Genomic DNA, 19,197 nt, shown 5'->3' with positions numbered 1-19,197 from the left:
GGGGGGCAACAGCCGAGCCTCCCTAGAACATGTCCGCCTCCCCCGGGCGCCAGCAGACTGTGCTAAGGCAGCGGGGAGACTGCAGCGTAGTGTGCCCTTAGGTGGAAGCGTGAAAACATAACAGGTGGAGCTGGGGGACAAAGTACATCCAGCTGCTTAACCAGAGGAGAGCAGTCAAGCCGTTCTTTTCTTTTCTGTCAGCCTGAGTGTGCTTAAGCAGGCTGTGCCGGCGAAGCTGCAGCTGAGGCCGCAGGTTTTCCGGGTCAACCGGACGAACCGCGTTGAGACGGCGAGACGGACCATGGTGGCAAAGAAGGCTGCAAGCTGTGCAGCCCAGGCCAGAGCGATGAACGTGTCATCTTTCTCATCCTCTTCTGACGTGAGGAGGTCAGAGTAGATAGCAGCCAGGTTAAGCTGGGAGCCCCAGCTGGAACCATGTGTCGCCTTGGTGTCCATCAGGATTTGCATCCGCATTGACAGAGGCGAGGCTGAGAGCATCCCGTCCCCTCGGTAAGAGGAGCCTTACACCAGCCAATCAATATTGGCAGATTGATATAAATGCTTTTGAGGGCTGCAGATGTAGGATGCATCCCATAGTGAGACATCTCACTAAATATTATGAAATAGAACTAGAGCATGACATAAAATACATCTTATCTTTCAGTTGGTTTCGGTTTGTTTGATTCAGTCTAACAATAAAAATCTTCAAACATAAATCACAATTTAAAAATATATAACAAGACTGAACATAGATCATTACATTCAAGTTACCTTTCTCAGATAATATAATACACACTAAAGAAATGCAAGAAGAAGTACATTTAAATTCCCTTAAATTCTTTTAGATAATGCAAAAAAACATAAATAAAAAAAAAAAAAAAAATATATATATATATATATATATATATATATATATATATATATATACTGTATATATGAAGAAAAAGAAGAAGAAGAAGAAGAAGAAGAAGAAGAAGAAGAAGAAGAAGAAGAAGAAGAAGAAACCACACATAGGGCAGTGTGTATGAGAGTCTGAAGGATGTCTGCGTGGCTCCTAAATGAGATTTCTTTGAAGGGGAAATAAAAGCGGCAGCACTCCATCCTCGCTCTGCTCTTATCCCTGGTTATTAGGACAAGTAATGAAATGGTGTGTGTGTCCTGTGTTAGTGTGTAGATTGTATAGAAGTAATGAGAAAACACACGTGTGTGCGCATGTGTGTATAAGGGGTGGATTGCTTCTAAATTCATGCGCACCAGTCTAAGGTACCTGCCTGCCTAACTTTCACTAAACTTATTTAATGTCAGTAGTAAGGTGTAGTGGCAGGTGTGGCGTGAGTGAAGCTATAGCGATCAGGTGACCAAGTCACGCAGACGGTGCTAGATGTTTCGCTCTTCCAACACACCTGATTCAAATGATGAACTCATCATCAAGCTCTGCAGAAGCCTGATAACAATCCTGGTCATTTCAAAAACATCTAAAACATGCTGGATAGTGGCCCTTGAGGACCAGGATTGGGGAGCCCTGCGTTAACACGTCTGCAAGCACACATGCGGACGTGACTCATTCTAGGTCTATGGGAAATGTAGATCATACGTGCAGATGTGCAGACGCAGGGTATGCGTTCATTTACGCGTTCGATAGACTGGTGCGCGTGAATTTAGAAGCAATCCACCTCCCATAATGCGTGTGTGTGTCTATGAGTGTGTGTGCATGCGTATGTGTGTCTATGAGTGTGTGTGTGCATATTTGTGTGCGTGTGTGCGCATGCGTGCTACCATTACGTACCGTTCTTCTACTAAAGCATTTTTCTCCTTTCCCAAAACAAACTAATTAAACTGCTTGTGTATGCCTCGCTAATGGATTAGCAGTCGTTGCTGTGTTAGTAATTGAAGCTAACAGCACAGGTATAAACAGAGGCTGTGAGCTTGTCTTTAGCATTTCTTCCATTGGAGGGCGCTAGAGTGAGCACGCTGAAATAGTTTGACAAACAATAAGAATAAATAAAAAATAAACTAAATAAATATAAATATAAAAAATAGATATAAATAACAGGAAAAATCTGACGTAGTGGTTTCTGTGACAAACATAATTTTTTTTTTTTTTTAAATCAGTTCATGACAAAATTTCTTTCAAAACCCTCAAAAACGATGTTTTTTTTGCCAAAAATCGATTTTTTATTCATTACCCCCCATTAATACAAATGTTTTGGTGTGAGAATGGTTGGTGGGTATTGCATTAAATTACCTACATCACTCTACACACAGAGATAGACAGACAGACGGATGGACGGACGACGAACTGATGACAATACCCTTCGGCCAAGGCCAAGGGTAAAAAGAGCCTCACTGACCCTCAACATGAAGAAACGCAGCTAAAAACACACACACACACACACACACACACACACACACACACACACACACACACACACACACACACACACACACACACACACACACGCACACACACCTGTGAGCATGGAGGAATAGACACTCCCTCACTCTGTGTGTGTGTTCTGTGATAGCATGTCAATTCTGTAGAAGTAATAAGAAAGCACCGACGTGATGTGTGGCGTCTTGTGTCCTGGATTCAGGAGCCCTTTCTCAGTGAGTTTAGGGACGTCTGATGCTGTATGATGTCATTAAATGAAGCACAAGAACAAACGAGCTCGCATCCTTCACCTCAGGGAGAAGCCCAACACACACTGAATCGTAATAAAACACTTCATTACTTCATTGTGAACACATGAAATATGCATCGTTTGTTATCAGGGTCGTTATCAGAAGCCTAATGAATCATGACTCTTATTAACTCAGTCTGGCTCTGATGAAGGAGGGAATACCCAGAACTTTAAAACACACAATAAATACCTGAACCAAAGATTTTTTTTAAAACAACTCCCACAAATGACAGATTAGTAGAAGTAATAAAAAGTCAGGAAGGATCTGCGTAAAGGGAGGCATTCACTGTGTAACTTTTGGCCCATTTTGAACTGACCTTTAACTGGTATTATTTGGATCGGGCTGAGTCTGCACAATTTTAGCTAAAAAAAAAATCCCAATTTTTAACTCTGACAACTTGATTTTCGATTCTAATTTTTCTACAGCCTTTAAAAAAAGAAAAACACAATGGATTTAATTATTTCAAGTATTAAAACCCCAGTGGGTTTGATACAATAACAACCGGCTTAACCAAAAATGAATCTCTCAACATTTTAAAAAGAAAACCTTGTATTAAAAAAAAGGCTCACACAAAATGAACTTTAAAAAAATAAGAGGTTATAGCGGAAGTGTATCACGTTAAACGTGTTTGAAACTTCACGACGAATGTGAGCGTAGTGATGGTGTAAACATAGTGATGTGTGAGCGTAGAAATACTGTACTATTTTCCTTTTATTTTTTATTGTCAAAAAAATCCCTTGATAAACTATTCAAAACAATGCAATTTAACTAAAAATAAATCTTGAATGAAATAAATAAAGGAATAATACAAATGAAGAAGCCTATTAATTTAAATTCTGGTTCTATAATAAACAATGCAAAACTGCATAATAGTTCTTTTTCTTTTTAAAAGTGCAACTGAAAATGTATTTTGTGCCTTAACAATTGGACTTAAAAAAAAAACAAACCGTCATTGCACTGATTTACGTCATATTTGTTTGGACCAGCAGAGGGCGCTGGTAACACAGTGGTCGGTTGGCATGCAGATATTCTAGCAGTGAAGAAAAGACGCGATGCTAGCAGACAGAGCTAATAGAAAAACGTGACTTTTACAGATATTCAAGTAATATTACAGATATTGGTGGGTGGGTCCGGGGCATCTTTGGCTCGGGGCTGCGGTTCCGCACTTGATGTGTGCCTTTGGGGTGCCTCCGTCCCCGCGATGGGGATCGCCGGTTGCTCGCGGGCCGGTGGGGGGTGCTGCTCCGTGGCTGGCGCTGCCCGGGGGGCGGCGGGCCCTGGGCTGCTGGCCTTGGGCTGTCCGGGGCTGTGCGGTCCTGCTGGGCTGTGGCCGGGTCCTGGGCAGGGGTGGGGGGTGCGTCCCGGGGGGATTGGCCCGGGGGCTTGCCCTTGGGGGGTCCTGGTCCCGGGGGGTGCTCCTGGGGCCCGGAATGATTGGCTGGCTGGCCGGGCCGGTCCTGGTGGGGGTCTTTCGGGGCGGGTGCCGTGTGCCGCGCACTTGCATACCTAATGGTACGGCCCCTGCTTGGGCAGTGCCCCGTCAGGCAGGGTGCTGGGGATGCACAGGGAGCCACATCCCGGCAAGGCGGTCTGGCTTGGCCCTTGGAGGGGGCCCTGGCTTTTAAAAAAAAAAAAAAAAATAAATAAAAAAACTAAAGCCCGTGGCGCGGGCGACATCACAATAGGTGATTTGGGGCGCCATGGGGGGCTAGGTTGGGGTGCCTGGGGGCCGACGGGGCCGACGGGGAGACTCCCGACTCCCGACTCCCGTCTCCCTGGGGGTTGGGGGTTGGATTGGTGGCGTGGTGCGCTGGGTCCTTGGCTCCTTGGGGCTTTCTCGGGTGTGTATGGGGGGGGGCGATGGTTGCCTCTCGGTTTGGGATCTTGGGGGCGTTCGGGGGGCTGCTTGGCCGTGTGGTGGTCGCCGGGGGCCCCCGGATTGCCCGCTCTTGCTGCTGGCCTGGCTGCTTCCGGGGCCCGGGGGCGGCTCGTGGGTTTTGCAGTGGTGGTTCTTGGAAATACATTTGTCATGGATGCACTGGCCTTGGGCTGTGGGATAACACTCATACTGGGCTCAACCACAGACACGTTGTTCCCAAATACCTGTTTTATGGAATTTCCACTCACTTCTTCCTCTGCTCACAGCCACCACCATTATTCCTAAACCACACACTGGTCACCAAACTGGCTTGATAACTCAACAATAAGCACAATATACACAACCACAATTTCACATCGCATCACTTGAAATCTATCGACTACTCCCCACCCATTCCATTTCCTATCTTGTATTCCTCTTCCCTGTTAACTTCCCCACCCCTCTCCAACCCCTCACCTTGGTGTAACACTGCCCTCTCTTTTTTTACACCCTCCCTTTAATAAAGTATTTCTTACCCTTCCCTAGGGAGGGCTGGTGATGGTCACAATTATGCAATGAAATAAATAAATTTATTTAATTGCAATAACAAAATATGCATTGCTGTTAAAAGATTGCACTTCTTGTAGTGTTAACCTTCGACAGAATGTTACAAACCAGTATAGACCTAAAATGAGCAAACGAACAAGCTACAAACCAGCTAATGCACGAGCTACAAACCAGTACAGACTTAAAACTTTCTCTGTGTAATATGAGTGAGACGTCTCACCATGGAAAACTTTAGTTAAAGCTTAGATGGTAGTTTTTTCTGAGAGATATTTAGTAGATTGTCAGAGCAGGCTATATAATAGTATCCAGCTGCAGCCCCTGGAGCGGAAGCCCCTGACGGGACACAAGCCTCTGGCTGGGTGGATGTGCCCCTGGCTGGACGGAAGTGACGTAGAATACCAGTAACCCTATCCACTGTTCAGTTAACTTTGCAATACTTACCTTCCTTTTTTTTTACTAACCTTTACCGCGAGGTTTAACTTCTAATTTCAAGGTTTGTCGCATTGAAAAATAGCTTCCGCTGTTACGTCAGGGGCACTTCCGTCCATATTCCATATTAATTAATGTAATAAAATAATTTCAGTTATTACATATTTAATCTAAACAAGTATTATTTTATAAATGTGACATTTATTTGCAATAAAAAATAGGTCCCAGATTTCCCTTTACAAATATAAATCAAGAAATGCTGCATGTGTAAATCCCTTGAGAGAACTAGACTACTGTGGAGGTATACACATGGAGGATAGAGAAAAAATATTACTCAAAAATATTGAAATCAATAATAATAAATAATATTTATTACATGACTAGAATACTTTCCATGATACTTTAATAAAAACCACATTGAAATAGTCATAAAAAAGTATCCAAGAGCAATATTCAGTGATTGTTTAAACAAACATTCTAAAAAGTCTTGTGTCAACAACAAAACAAGTTTTTTGCACTTCTGTTATGTCATCCCCGCTGTTCCTTTGTAACAGGACCTTATTGTAAATACTAACACTAAGTAACTAACAATTAACTTAAATATATTCATAGTAATGTAATATGTTACAGGTGACCCCACGGGCTCTGGTTTCAACACAATGGTCTTCAGAGAGAGCAGACGTGTTTTTACTCGCTCCGACAACACGACCTTGGAAGATTAACAGCCTGAGAAAAGAAAACTTGGGTCCAAGACGAAAAGAAAAATGGTTAAAAAGGCCCTACAGAACCTAATCCAGGTTTGGAAGAGGTCAAGGAGATGATACGAAACCTCAAAGACGATCTATCTCTGAAGTTCACTACCGAGATAAAGTCGTTGGAAAAGACGCTGGAAAAAACACTGGAAAGCCTTCAAAGTGAAGTAAAGGTACTGGAACAACAGAATGTAAAGAATGCTGTATCGAGGTAACATCTTCACAAACATACAAAATTCAGATCTAACCAATGGAATATTAATAAATGACATCTCCGACCATTTACCAATATTTACAATATTAAACACTAACGACAACATCCACCCAGAAACACACAAACCAATAACATACAAAAGACTGGAAAGAGAAAAACCAGCTAGAAAACTTTAAACAACAGATAAAAACAGAAACGTGGAAGGAGGTTTTTACAAAACAAGATGTGAACATTGCATGTGACACATTCACAGACACAATAACTACAATATATGTATATGTAAACGCATGCAAAAAAAAAAAAAAAATACATTATATAAAAAATATCTTAAAGACAAAATATTGAAAACAGAAAACAAAATATTGAAAACAGAAACAAAGTCAACAATCTCCTAAGAGAAAAAAAAAAGAAATAATACACTACAACACACAAATTCTCGCATTTAGGGCCTCACTTAAAACACTCCCATATCAAATACAAAAACGTTTCACATACAAACAAACGGCTTATGAACTAAGACATAGTAATGTGTTTATACAAGAAAGGGTTAAATCTAACATTGGAAAATACATCTATCACCAGCTGGACTAACCTTGATGTAGAGACAAAACTAGCTACAAGCTTGACTAGCAACAAGGTGCCTTTCAAATCCTACATATGCTTAGAAAACTTTCTGAAGATATCAAGGTACTTCGAAAGAAGATGAACTTTTCTTTTGAACTGGAGGAACGCAAACAACGACTGGGAATGAAATCCGCAGGGAACAAGGCCGACACGAACAACGATAGAGAGGAGGAGGAATAAAGAAAGACAACACTGACTACAGATGAGAATAAATCCTACTCAAAAAAGGACAAAAAAAAAAAAAAAATGAAATGATATTGTGTTCAGAACAACCTAAGAATGTTTGACCAGAGAGACAAGCTTTGATGTAAATTTTCTGTGTACAACACAGGGGATGGGACTTAGATAAGCAATTTGCTTCTCTCGTCTCCTTTTTCGGCATGTACAAAAAAAAAAAATTGTAAATGTGAAAGTGAATGTAACCATGTCGAAAATAAACTGAATAAATAAATAAATAAATAAAATAAAATTAAAGCATCTGTAGGCTGCATTAAAGTATGACATCTTCACTCAGTAACTTCCTGTAGGAATCATAATGTAAGATGTTTTTTAAAAAACTCTTTTAACAAGTTAAATCTGGTGGTATCAGCCTTACACAACTATGCTGCATGATTGAGAAAAGCTGCAATTTTACCACGTTCAAACATCCAGAATTGTAGCCACGTCAATAAAGTTTGTGAGAAACCAAACAGTTTGTAAATCTGTCAAAATAAGAGATAAAATTTGAGTATTTAGGTTTCCTAAATTACCACAGACTCCATTAGAGAGCTGCCTGTGATAAGATGACCGCCGGTGATGACGTTAGAGACTCCGCTGAAAGACATCTCGCCTTTATTATATGATATCTATGTGTTGCCCGATATCAGTACTCTTAAAATGTCTGTCGTCTAATCAAATCACTTGGTTGGAATTAACTTTTGTATAATATTACATAAGGAAACTTGAAAATGTTTTCCCTTTGCTGGAAATCTCTTAATTCCACATCCCGTGGTTGGTATATGTATTTTTGCAGTTGTTTTGATGTTGTATTTGTGTTTGTGTTGCCGTTTTTCTTACCATTTAAATTCCCCAGGTGGAAATATCCATCGACCAGCGACGCCCCATTGTTAAAGTGCTGAGTCATGTGATCCAGCCAGTTGGCGTCCACGCCTTTGATGCCCTCGTCGTTGTTGTGGACTCTCAGCGGCACTTTGACAGTGTAGTACTTGGCTTGGCCCTCCCGGACCGTTGGGTGGTTGTATAAGGCCAGTAGCTCCGCCCCTGTGGAGGCACCGTGTCACATGATCACATTTAGTCATCATAAACACATAATTATTCATACAATGTTTGTTTGTAGGTCCTTTGCATTGCTTTATAGTTCAATCGTTTTAGTCCAACTTTTTTTTTTTTGTTTCATTTTTAGTTTGACTTGGATTATTTCTGTCAGTTTTTAGGTACTTTTAGTCAATTTTTGGCCTTTTCCAATCTGTTTTTCCTCTTATATTTCTTTGTTGTCCTTTTTGTCTGTTTTTCTGCTTGTATTTAGTCTTTTTTAGTATGTTTTTGGTTTGTTTTTTGTCTATCTACAGTGGACTGGCCAAGACCGTCTACAAGGACATGTCAACAATACATCAATAACTTCCCAGTCCTAGAACTTTTGTTGCTGTGGAAAATATTGTGAAATGAAATAACATAATAAGGTCATGTTCTGTATTCTAACACCACAACAGTTATTGTCGGAACAAAAAAAATATTAAATTTTTTATTCAAACTGTTTTATGAAAACCTTTATTTAACAAGTAGAGTCTCATTGGTTTTTTAAGGGACAAAAGTGGATTAGAACCAGTGATTCTCTGGTTACAAGCCTGCAGTGCTACTCCATAGCTTTAGGTCATTGTTGTGTTAATTTTCTGTGTTGTTTTTTTTTTACAGTCATTTAGTGATAGTTTGTTTTTTTATGGTAATAATTGTAATTTTTTTTTTTAGACAGTTTTGTGTTTTTAATTATTATTTTACATGATTTGGTGTGTTTCATCGTAATATTTATATCATTGTTAATATTATTATTATTATTAGGCCCGAGTGCCACAAGCTGGCGATGGGCCTCTTGCTAGGGGCGGAGCCTATGCAAACCTACGTCATGTCGTAGGCATGCCCCCACGCTTTTTGAAAATGCATAGTTCACGGTACTCAAAAAGGGAGAAACATTGTTATTGGTGGAATATTATTCTTTCTTTCTTTCTTTCTTTCTTTCTTTCTTTCTTTCTTTCTTTCTTTCTTTCTTTCTTTCTTTCTTTCTTTCTTTCTTTCTTTACTGGTGTCGAAACCAACTCACCGACTTTTCACCCACTGAACAATTATGTAGAGCCTCAAAATTTTGAATAAAATTCAGTCACGTGCCTCTCTAATTTCTGGCTATTTTCCGATTTTAAAAATGAAAAAATTTGACGCGTCAATGCCCCCAAGTACGCCAAAAATGCATTACGAGATAGGAATTGCCAAAAAAATTAATTAATCGTAGAATCATGAGAATTGACACAGAAGTAGACCATGACAAGACAAGTAAAAAATATTGATATGACCACGACAAAAAACACACAGGAAGTCCAGAATCTACAGAAGTGGGACATCACTACTACTACTACAACTACTACTACTACTACTACTACTACTACTACTACTACTACTACTACTACAACTACCTCTACTACTACTACTACTACCACTACTACTACTACTACTACGACTACTACTACTACTACTACTACCACTACTACTACGACTTTGGAAAACAGGTTTGGGAAAATAAACCTCAAATACTATGTTGTTGGTGTTCTTACAACAAATGGTGATGGGTGAAAAAGAGCATAATACTGGACCTTTAAAGCCTGCATCCAGTAAACAGCAGCTGAGGTGGTTTCTCTAAAACAGTCTGTAGGTTTCCAGCCTCCACATGTGAGGACTTGAAGGAGGCAGAGGCAGGAACATGTTAGTTTGGCAGGCTTTCCTGGCACTTTTTTAGCACTTTGGAGAGAGCTGTGACGCTGAGGGAGGGGGATTATTTCACCACTAAATGCACCGTGGGGACGCCCAGATGAACTGGGAGGCTGTGTGTGCCGCTGTCAAGTGCATGCACGCAAAGGCCTAAAACATGCACCGAGATTATAACAAGTTAACAAAAGGAAGAGAGACTCCATCTGTTAATTGAAGCTCAAAGTTTAAATGTCAGCGATTCGTCCTACAAAGAAAGCCAGACAACAGACGTGTCGATCCCAGAAAGAACGAGAGTGGAGGTGAACGTTGCACATCCACATCTTTGTTTGGGTCCCAAAGCTGCAGCTTGTTGTGTGACGAGTGGTTTTTTCAGGGTTCTTTCACACTGGTTTAGTGGTGGACTGGGTCTGAATGGGTGGAGGCATAAGTGGAATTTGAGATTCTTGCCGGGGGGGGCAAAAAAGATATATAGAACGTCTCACGATTTGTGCCAACCTCAATGTGTGTTTCATAAACAATAATGCAAAAATGATTAGTAACATAATTGATCATGTTGACTACTAAAAATTGCATCGACGCGTTGTTTAATGTAAATTTATAATAAAATCAGGCCTTCGGCTGCTTTCTGCCTTATTTTTGCTCCAGTACCATAACGTGAACTGCTGCAATCCAAAATACAGCTTGAAATGTTCAGTGCCCACTGTAACTTAAAGAATCAGAGAATAAAGTTGCTGAAATTAAAAAATCATAGGGCAGGACTTGTGAAAAAATAAACATGAATTTTAAGTCTTTTAATGCTAATGGAGAATGAAGCGCTCTAAACCAAAGAGAATTAGTTCACACACATTTCTCCCTATTATTTTGAACATATTGTGTAATACATTTTGTACTGCTGTTCTGGGCACAAATCTCCCAAGCAGTTCATCAGACATGGAGTCAAATGTTGACGTCAAATGATGCTGGTGATGCACTCAACTGTTGAGTTCCACAGATGTACGCAGAGGCATGTGCAGAGGTCTTGCAGTAAACAGTCACATGAGCAGTGAGTAAATAAATAACAGTGTCACAGTTGGAGTGTCACGCACAGGCAAAGCCGACAGCTGTCGCTCTGACGTCGCTCCTGTGACAAAGCGTAGATGTAGACACACACTCCCCCACACAGCACAGGTTAAACCAAAAGGCTGATTAGCTGATGTGGACTTAAACTTCTGAGCAAGAACTGGCTGCAAAACTGAAAACCAACCAGCACCTTTCAGACGTGCACAGGCAGCGGTGTTGACAGATGGGGAAACACACACACACACACACACTGAGCCTGTCACTCAGACACCTAGAGTTTAAGAAAAATACAGACAGCTGACTGAAAAGACAAAGACGGAGGACAATGATAATCAGTTGCATTGCTATAAAGTTCATACGCGCTCCCAAGCCGGCTTGGCTGATGACTGCAGTTACACTAACGACCGTGGGGTCACTATGGAGTTTTACTTCATGATCCTGCCCTTTATGCAGTGTTATAATTCATGGTGTTCTACATGATATATCATACAACACTCCATACATGTGCTTTAATATGTGAGATAGACTTTGTATCAGATGTAAATCACTAATTTAGACACAGGTAGGATAGAATAAAAGCATTACAAGCATAAAAAAGTCCAACAACGTAAAATTTTGGCATTAAAAGTCTTTAACAACGACTTTGTCAGGGAGGGGGAGTAGATTAGAACAACAACCGCTCAATCCACCACTTTATATCCAGACAAGCTCACACTAAGCGTAGTGTTTGCTCATTGGCTGTTCCAGTCGCTTGTTGTCTTGGTGCATCACTACAGACAGACTAATGAGTGTACGGAGCATCCACGGTGTCCTCCATGTTATAAACAAACAAAGCTGCTACGGGAAGCAGGAGGGTCAAATGTTATCGTGCTGTTATCGTGCTGCTACTACTACTACTAAAACTATTTTACTTGGTTTTAATTTGTGAACTTTTGAATTTTATATCACCATTTTTTATTTCCTTATAAAATATTTGTATATAATGTAAATTGTGTTAAGAATTGGGAAAATGAAATGAAAACTTTTGACCTCTAAAGGTGGCAATGCCCCCCTGCCCCCCACAAACTATATGTGGAGGACAGCTGATAATTTGATCTCCTTGGTTTGGCTCTTTTTTATGTTCAGAGAACAACGTCTGATTGGCTCCAAATAGCGTCTGGTGCAGTTCTGTGAGGTGTAACCACGTTACTGTAACCCCATATTTGTTTGGGGTACAACAATGTCAGAAGTGAAAGTAATGGATTGCAAGTACTCATGTTACTGTAATTGAGTTGCTTTTATAGGTACTTTTTTGGATTTATTTCTAAATCAGTCATTATACTTGTACTTAAGTACATTTTAAAAAGAAATAAAGTAATTTGTTACATTTCTACACCCAATTGTTACTGAATAAATTATTAGTTTTGTTTTAAAATGATTAACAGACATTGTGAAACTACAAAAAATGAAATGACCAGACAACAATCAAATGCATCACATCACAGCCGACCAATCAGATTCAACGTAATGTACAGCACCATCAACAGCATTAAATAGAGGTGATTTTTTTTTTTTTTTTTACAGTTTTAGAGTTCATAAATGTTGCTATACTTAACTGATTTTTTTTATTTATTTTTTTTTTAATTGAAATCATTAGTGTTATTTTATTTCAAAAAGAATTGTACATTTTGACAAACCTTTTATTTTAAACAGATGTCTTTAGAAAATAAATTAGGTTGAAATTGTGGTAAATGTGGTCTGTTCCTTTTTAATCTCGTCTCCTCTCCTTACATCTCATCTCACTTTATATCGTTTTGTCTCATCTCATGTCTCATCTTCTGCGTCTCATCCTGTCTCTTCTTATCATTTTTTTTTCATGCTTCAGCAGGAGGAAAGCACATTTTTGTAATGTGTTTATAATTAAAATGAATCTTCTCTCATTTCTTCATGTTTCCTTGTGCTCTCGACTTATTTTTTTAGCACATCTTGTCTGATTATCTTTGCTAATCTTGTCTCCTTTCCTCGTTAGATCTCATCTCATGTTATAAAACACTGTCTCATCTTGTCTCATATTTTTTGTAGTTTTATTAAATCTTCAGAAGGAAGGGTGTGTACGGTAAATGTTGGTAAATTAAGATGAATCTTCTCTGTTATCATTGGATGTTTGGTAATTCATCTTTTTCTCCATCACACTTTAATTCATTGCAGCATGGAAGGGCTTTGCTGTCCCAGTTCACATGAATTTGCGTGTGTATGGTGGTTACCATGGTTACCACTCACCATCGCCTCTCCTCGGCCTGTATCTGGGTCTGCCCTTTGTCTCCGCGCTGCCATCTCTGTTGTTGTTGTGACGTGACGAGTCGTCCTCCGTCAGCTCCGACACCGGCGACCCAGGGGCCGAAGCCTCATCCCAACCATTCTCCAGCGAGCAGCTCCCAATGTTCCCAGCATCCACGTCAGCTGCTCCCACGACTTCCAACTCATCTTTGTCCTCGGCTTCCACTTCAGTTGCAGGTTCTCCGTGGTTCTGTGGGCTGCAGCTGGGCAGGGAGCCCAGCACTGAGCTGGGACTGGAGTGGAGGGACAGGGAGGGCGTGTCCAGGTCTCTGATCCTGCTGCATGGTGCTCCGTACGGCTCCTGGACGAACCCCACAAACATTACACCCTGCTCAGCGGCATCCTGGATCTGCTGTTGAAGGAAGAGAGAAGGAGAACAGGGAAGAATTAGGAAATGGTTTGATTAGATTCTTTACCAGGGTGGGAAACCCCCGGCCAGCGAGCAGCACGTGGCTCTTCAGCACCTTGGACCTCGGATCCCAGCAAACCGTACCTCTCCTTCAACTCAGTCCATTAGGGTACAACCATTCATCCAACATTAGATCAGTGGTTCTCAAAGCTTTTGGCTCTAGTTAAACTTTCTTTAACTTTTGAATGCAAGTACCCCCTTATGTCCAACTACTACATTTTCCTCAAAATTCTGTGAATAAACAACCGTAGATCATAATGATGGACTGAATGAGTGATAAGACACATTTTAAAGAATCATTTTGTAAATAAGTGAATGAAACTGTGTTTAGTTCCTCCTGAATAGATGTATTTCTATAGTTTTTATTATTTCTGGTCATCTCCCTCAATCAAGATCATTTCTATCATCATTTTGTGTTTTTGGTCTTATTTTGTGTATTTTGCTGGTATTTGTCTGTTCTTTTTATTATTCAGTATATCATTTCTCTTATTTTGTGTGTTTTTGTTGTCGTTTTGTGAGTTGCTGGTAATATTTATTGTGTATATTTTTAACAAAAATGAATATTATAAAACCCCATATTTTTAATGCTTTCATTTGTTAATTTTCCTCTCCCTCTCAAGTACCCCCTGTAGTGCCCTCGCTTACCCATAGGGGTACACGTACCCCTATTTGAAAAACACTGCATCATATCGATGAATGATGTATATTCCTACGATCCAACTACAACAATCTGTGCTCGGCTAGTTATCCTTCCTGATGACACATATCAATCTAAAATCATTTCAAAAGGTAACCAATCAATTGTATTGATACACATTGTATTGACTTTATATGGATGTGTTTTAAAAGAGTTTTTAATATTATATGGATCCTCCACTGTTTTTACAAATGTGGCCTAAAATATTTGAAATGTCATTTTTAGAAAAACATTATTTTGCAACATATTTGTTTTATTAACTATTAAAAGTCAGACTACTTTACAGTTTGTTTCTGCCATCTTGAAATCACATGGCCCCACTGCCTGTAAACATCCCATTGTTTTCTATTGGAGTGAAACATTCAGCCTGTTTTTTTAAATAAGAAAGCTGCTTTTTCAGTCACTTGTGCTGCTTTTGGTTGCTCCAAATAATCAGGAAAAGTTAAAGATATCGATGTAAATCTCTTTTGTTTACCGAAAGAGGATAAAAACAGTTGTGACCCAAAAAAATAATCTATGACCGCAGGGGGCGACAGTTCCAACTCTGCGGTTTGGTAGTAGACAATGAAGCAATGGGCTCTCCTAAGGGACCTTTACTATCCCTTAAACAGCGTGCGGCTGATGCTTTGATGGCTGAAGTCAGCGAGTAATCACAGACTGTTGAAGGACTAACGTTTTAAAACTGTAAAAAGTAGTCCCATTTTTTTTTAAGTTAATAAACGGAATATGCTGCAAAATAATGTGTTTTGTTAGTCATAGATCTATTAATAAGGACATTTAAAATATTTTATGCCACATTTGTAAAAACAGTGCACGACTTTGTTAAATACGTTACCGTCTGTGGCATCGTGCGACAGCAGAAAACAAGCAAAACAGAGAAGCTGGGTTTAACCACTGATCATTTAACCTGAACAGATGTTGGTTGCACTTCATTTTTTATATGAAGAATCAACTAAATCTAATAAGTATTTTTTTACTGAAAACATATATTTATTGAAAATGAGAGCAGAAAAGTTAACATCCTGTTCATTTAAACTGAACTGTTGGTTGGGCTTTATTTAAATAAAATGTGAATATATTTGACATTAAATGTTGTTTACTTGTTTGTTTATGTCTATTCATTTATAGATGATCCCCTTACAAGAAACAACAGTAATCTATAAATCTCACCTGTACTGTCCAGTATCCAGGGATTTATTTAAAAGTTACTGAATTGATTTCAAATCGTTTCGGATCAAATCGTTCTAAATTAACCAATTTCGTCCATGAATCGAATCGGCAGCAACGAATCGTGATTCCAATCATTGCTAAAATGAATCATTACACCATTACAGTCATGCAACTTTTTTTGTCCACTATAGAACATTTCAGTTCACATTAGAGAGGAAACAGTGAGGAAAAAGATTATGTGCTTTTATTTTGAAAGTTATTCATTCATCTAGCACAGCAGCGTCTGGTTTTACATGTTTACAGTGTGTTCTCTGCAGAATCAACAGTTTCCATGTTCACTAACAGCGGACCAAAAGTTAATTTCATAAAACTGAAATCCAAATATTAAATACAACAAAGTACAAAATCAACTCAGGAAAATCAAATTTGGAGGAAAAAACTAAAAAAAAGGATGCTGGGATTGGGATGGGAAGAGAAATCCTGAAGAACAAGGAGTAAGGCTTTACTGTGTACTTTGAGAAAACAGGGCGGAGCTTAAATAACAGTGCGCTAATGACGGCCTCAGCAAAGCCCATTCTACAATCTGGCACTTTAAGCGAGGACTTTTCTGCCTCTGAGTGGCTGTTTGTTACTCTATGCCAGTCGTTCACAACCTTTTCAGCCCGCAACCCTCAAAATAAAGGATCCAGAAACCAGGGACCCCCACTGTACCTGAAGGTGGTTAAACACAAACATGAACATTGAAGATGTTGAGTTAATTTAAGAGTAGGAACAAAATGTAGGAACATTAGTTTAAACTGAATTAAATTGGCAAAATAATCATAAAATGTGGTGAAAAGAGGTTAAACGTGACAATAATGGGTTAACATGTGTGACATTAGGTAAAACAAAAGTGGTGGAAAGGGTTTATAAGTGCTGAGATGTTTTGAAAGTGGAAAAAATGTGCAGAAAAGAATTTAGAAATTTGATGAAGTAGCAGAAATGGGAGTAATGTAGCAAACGTGCATTAAAATGGGCCGACCCGTTCTAACCCAAACAAAACCAAACCAAACCCACTGCAGGTTATTCACTATGAACTCTATTCTTTCGTCTGGACTAAAGCGCTTTTTTTCCGCACCTGCAGTTACGAGTTCTCTCCTACGCGTATCCAGGCTGCTGACACGCCCACCACGCTTAAGGTAGACCAAAACAGTGTTTGTGTGAATGAAGGCGGGCTGAAGGAAAAAAGGCGGTGATGTTATTTTTTTGGGCTGTCTAGAAATCAGAGAACATTTGAAACGTCTTCATTGATAAATAATATAACAGGTTGATTTGATCAGATTATTACAGTGTGACTGATTCACAGTTAAAATCTCTTTCCTTGATCATCATCACCTTCATCATCATCATCATCATCACTGTAAAGCGTGACTGAGTTAGATGATGGAGATATGAGGAAATAACGTGTCCTGCTTTGATACAGAGGGATGTTTACAGTGAAACAGAACTATTAACTTCCATAATACACAGTTTTAAATATAAATAGTTTAAAGTGACCTGAGCCTCATTAAAATATGTGTGTGAACAGTTTGTGTTCCATCCTCATCTGCATATGACAGCTTGTTTCACTCTGTAGTGGATCAAACTGTGACTTTACGTTGGACATAATATGAAAATAGTTGAATCACTGTGACCAACGTGGACAGAAGTCTGTGTCTGTCAGAGTTTTAATTAATCGTGCAGCAGCAGCTGAGTGATCACAACTGCTGCTGCACGGCGCACAAGTATGTGTGGCTTCAAATGTAACTAAGTCCAAATTTCTAGTGTAAAATAATGTTTTACCTTATGGGGGCGCTGCACTTATTCTAGGGTTAGAATCGTGTAACCCACATAATAAAGAAATGTATTATATTTATATTATTTAATTATATTATATTTAGCAGAAGTGAATTTATTATAACATCTACTCTTAAGTTATTTATATACAATATTATTTCACCGCACTAATAGACTGCATTGACGTCACTCATCCACACGCACACACGCCAGCCAATCACAGACCAGTATCCTAGTATAAACAGGAAGCATGAGGTACGGGAGGAGAAGGCTTGAATACGGGAAAGAATCAAGCAGCAGCTGAAAACGCAGCATATGAACGGTAGCACGCGCACCCGGTGCTCAGCAGACAGCATTTTACTAACTGTGCAGACCAGCTTTTGTGCCTTGCACCTGACAAAAGGAGCGATCGGCAGCAGAACGAAGGACTTTGTATAGGCGACTCAGACTGCATCGGCCAGGTTTTTTAAACCCCCCATGGATCTAAAGATGGTGAGCTACCCACGGAGATGACGTAGTGGACGGTGAACTGCAGGTCTACCAGAGCGGTAGGACCACCGCACCGATCCTCTTACCAGGAACGCACAAACTTCAATCCTACCAGGGTGGTAGGATCAACTTTATTTAATTAGGTTCTCTTCCAGTGGACCAACCCAACGAACTTCAGTCCTACCAGGGTGGTAGGACCAACTTCATTTTCGTTTGAGTGGAACTATTTTTTTCCCCAGGCTGTGACGCCTTATGAATTGAGCTAAATCCCAGCGGGTGAACTCTAGTCTGTTTTGAGACCACTTTTGTTTATTATTATTTTCTGTAATGTAATAAATCCATGGTACTTATTTTCTATAAACAACAAATTGTCTGTCTATTCTCTGCACATCTTAGTAATCATTCCCAACTCACACTTGAACCTAGAAACTAATCTCAGAGAAAAAATTGATTAACCAACAGTAAATGTACAATTGGCTACATATTATGGTGAACTAGCTAGGAGTTGGTTTGATGTGCAGAAAATTAAGTTTGTTTAATGTAAATTAAGTTTGTTACATAAATCAATAATGGATGTTTTTGATAAACTTGGTGTTAAGATACCAAATGCTGTTGTGATCAGTGGTATTGCAGAAACAGAAGCAGAAAAGGGTGAAGAGGTTATTGATTTTATCAAACAATACGGATCCATTAATAGAATCCTGTCAATAATTGAGCCGTCATCCGAATATGATCAAAATGTAGTCATTGAATTTCAATCCGGTGATGCGCTTGTGGAGTTGCAAAAGATTTTGCCGTACACCCATAGTGTGGAAGGGAAACAAAATACTTTTGTAGTTTCTTCACTTACTAGTTTGTATTCTCAAACCTTAGGCAAAGAAAAAACTCAGTCCTACTTAGCAGAATTGAAACATCTAGCTAAGTTGAGTGGTAAAAGCTTTGCTAAAGTACTCCAAGAAATGATGCCCGAAATCAGTGAATCAGTCCGGACGACTGAGCATCCTGACATCAAGGCTTCACCTGAGCATACATCTGACGCCACCCCATTACCACCATCAGCAACGAAAACCAAGCCCAACCGATTCACACCCATTCAACTAAATCCACCTGAAGTGCAGCGGTATGTAGTGGAACACATTGTTA

The 19,197-nt window shown here is 39.6% G+C and overlaps 1 protein-coding gene across 1 annotated transcript in view; it reads right to left on the bottom strand.

Annotated features, from left to right (window-relative positions):
* The window catches only part of rftn1b (raftlin, lipid raft linker 1b), a 139,727-nt gene that overhangs the window by 38,419 nt on the left and 82,111 nt on the right, over positions 1–19,197 (bottom strand). Inside the window, exons 5-6 of the mRNA XM_028470047.1 lie at positions 13,418–13,826; positions 8,183–8,386 (exon numbers count right to left, since the gene is read on the bottom strand). Of these exons, the coding sequence (XP_028325848.1) occupies positions 8,183–8,386; positions 13,418–13,826 (613 nt within the window). The remainder of the gene's footprint in view (positions 1–8,182; positions 8,387–13,417; positions 13,827–19,197) is intronic.

This window comes from Gouania willdenowi, chromosome 16 (genome assembly GCF_900634775.1).
Source record: "Gouania willdenowi chromosome 16, fGouWil2.1, whole genome shotgun sequence".
Taxonomy (NCBI): domain Eukaryota; kingdom Metazoa; phylum Chordata; class Actinopteri; order Blenniiformes; family Gobiesocidae; genus Gouania; species Gouania willdenowi.
This window is presented reverse-complemented; position numbering and strand designations above follow the sequence as displayed.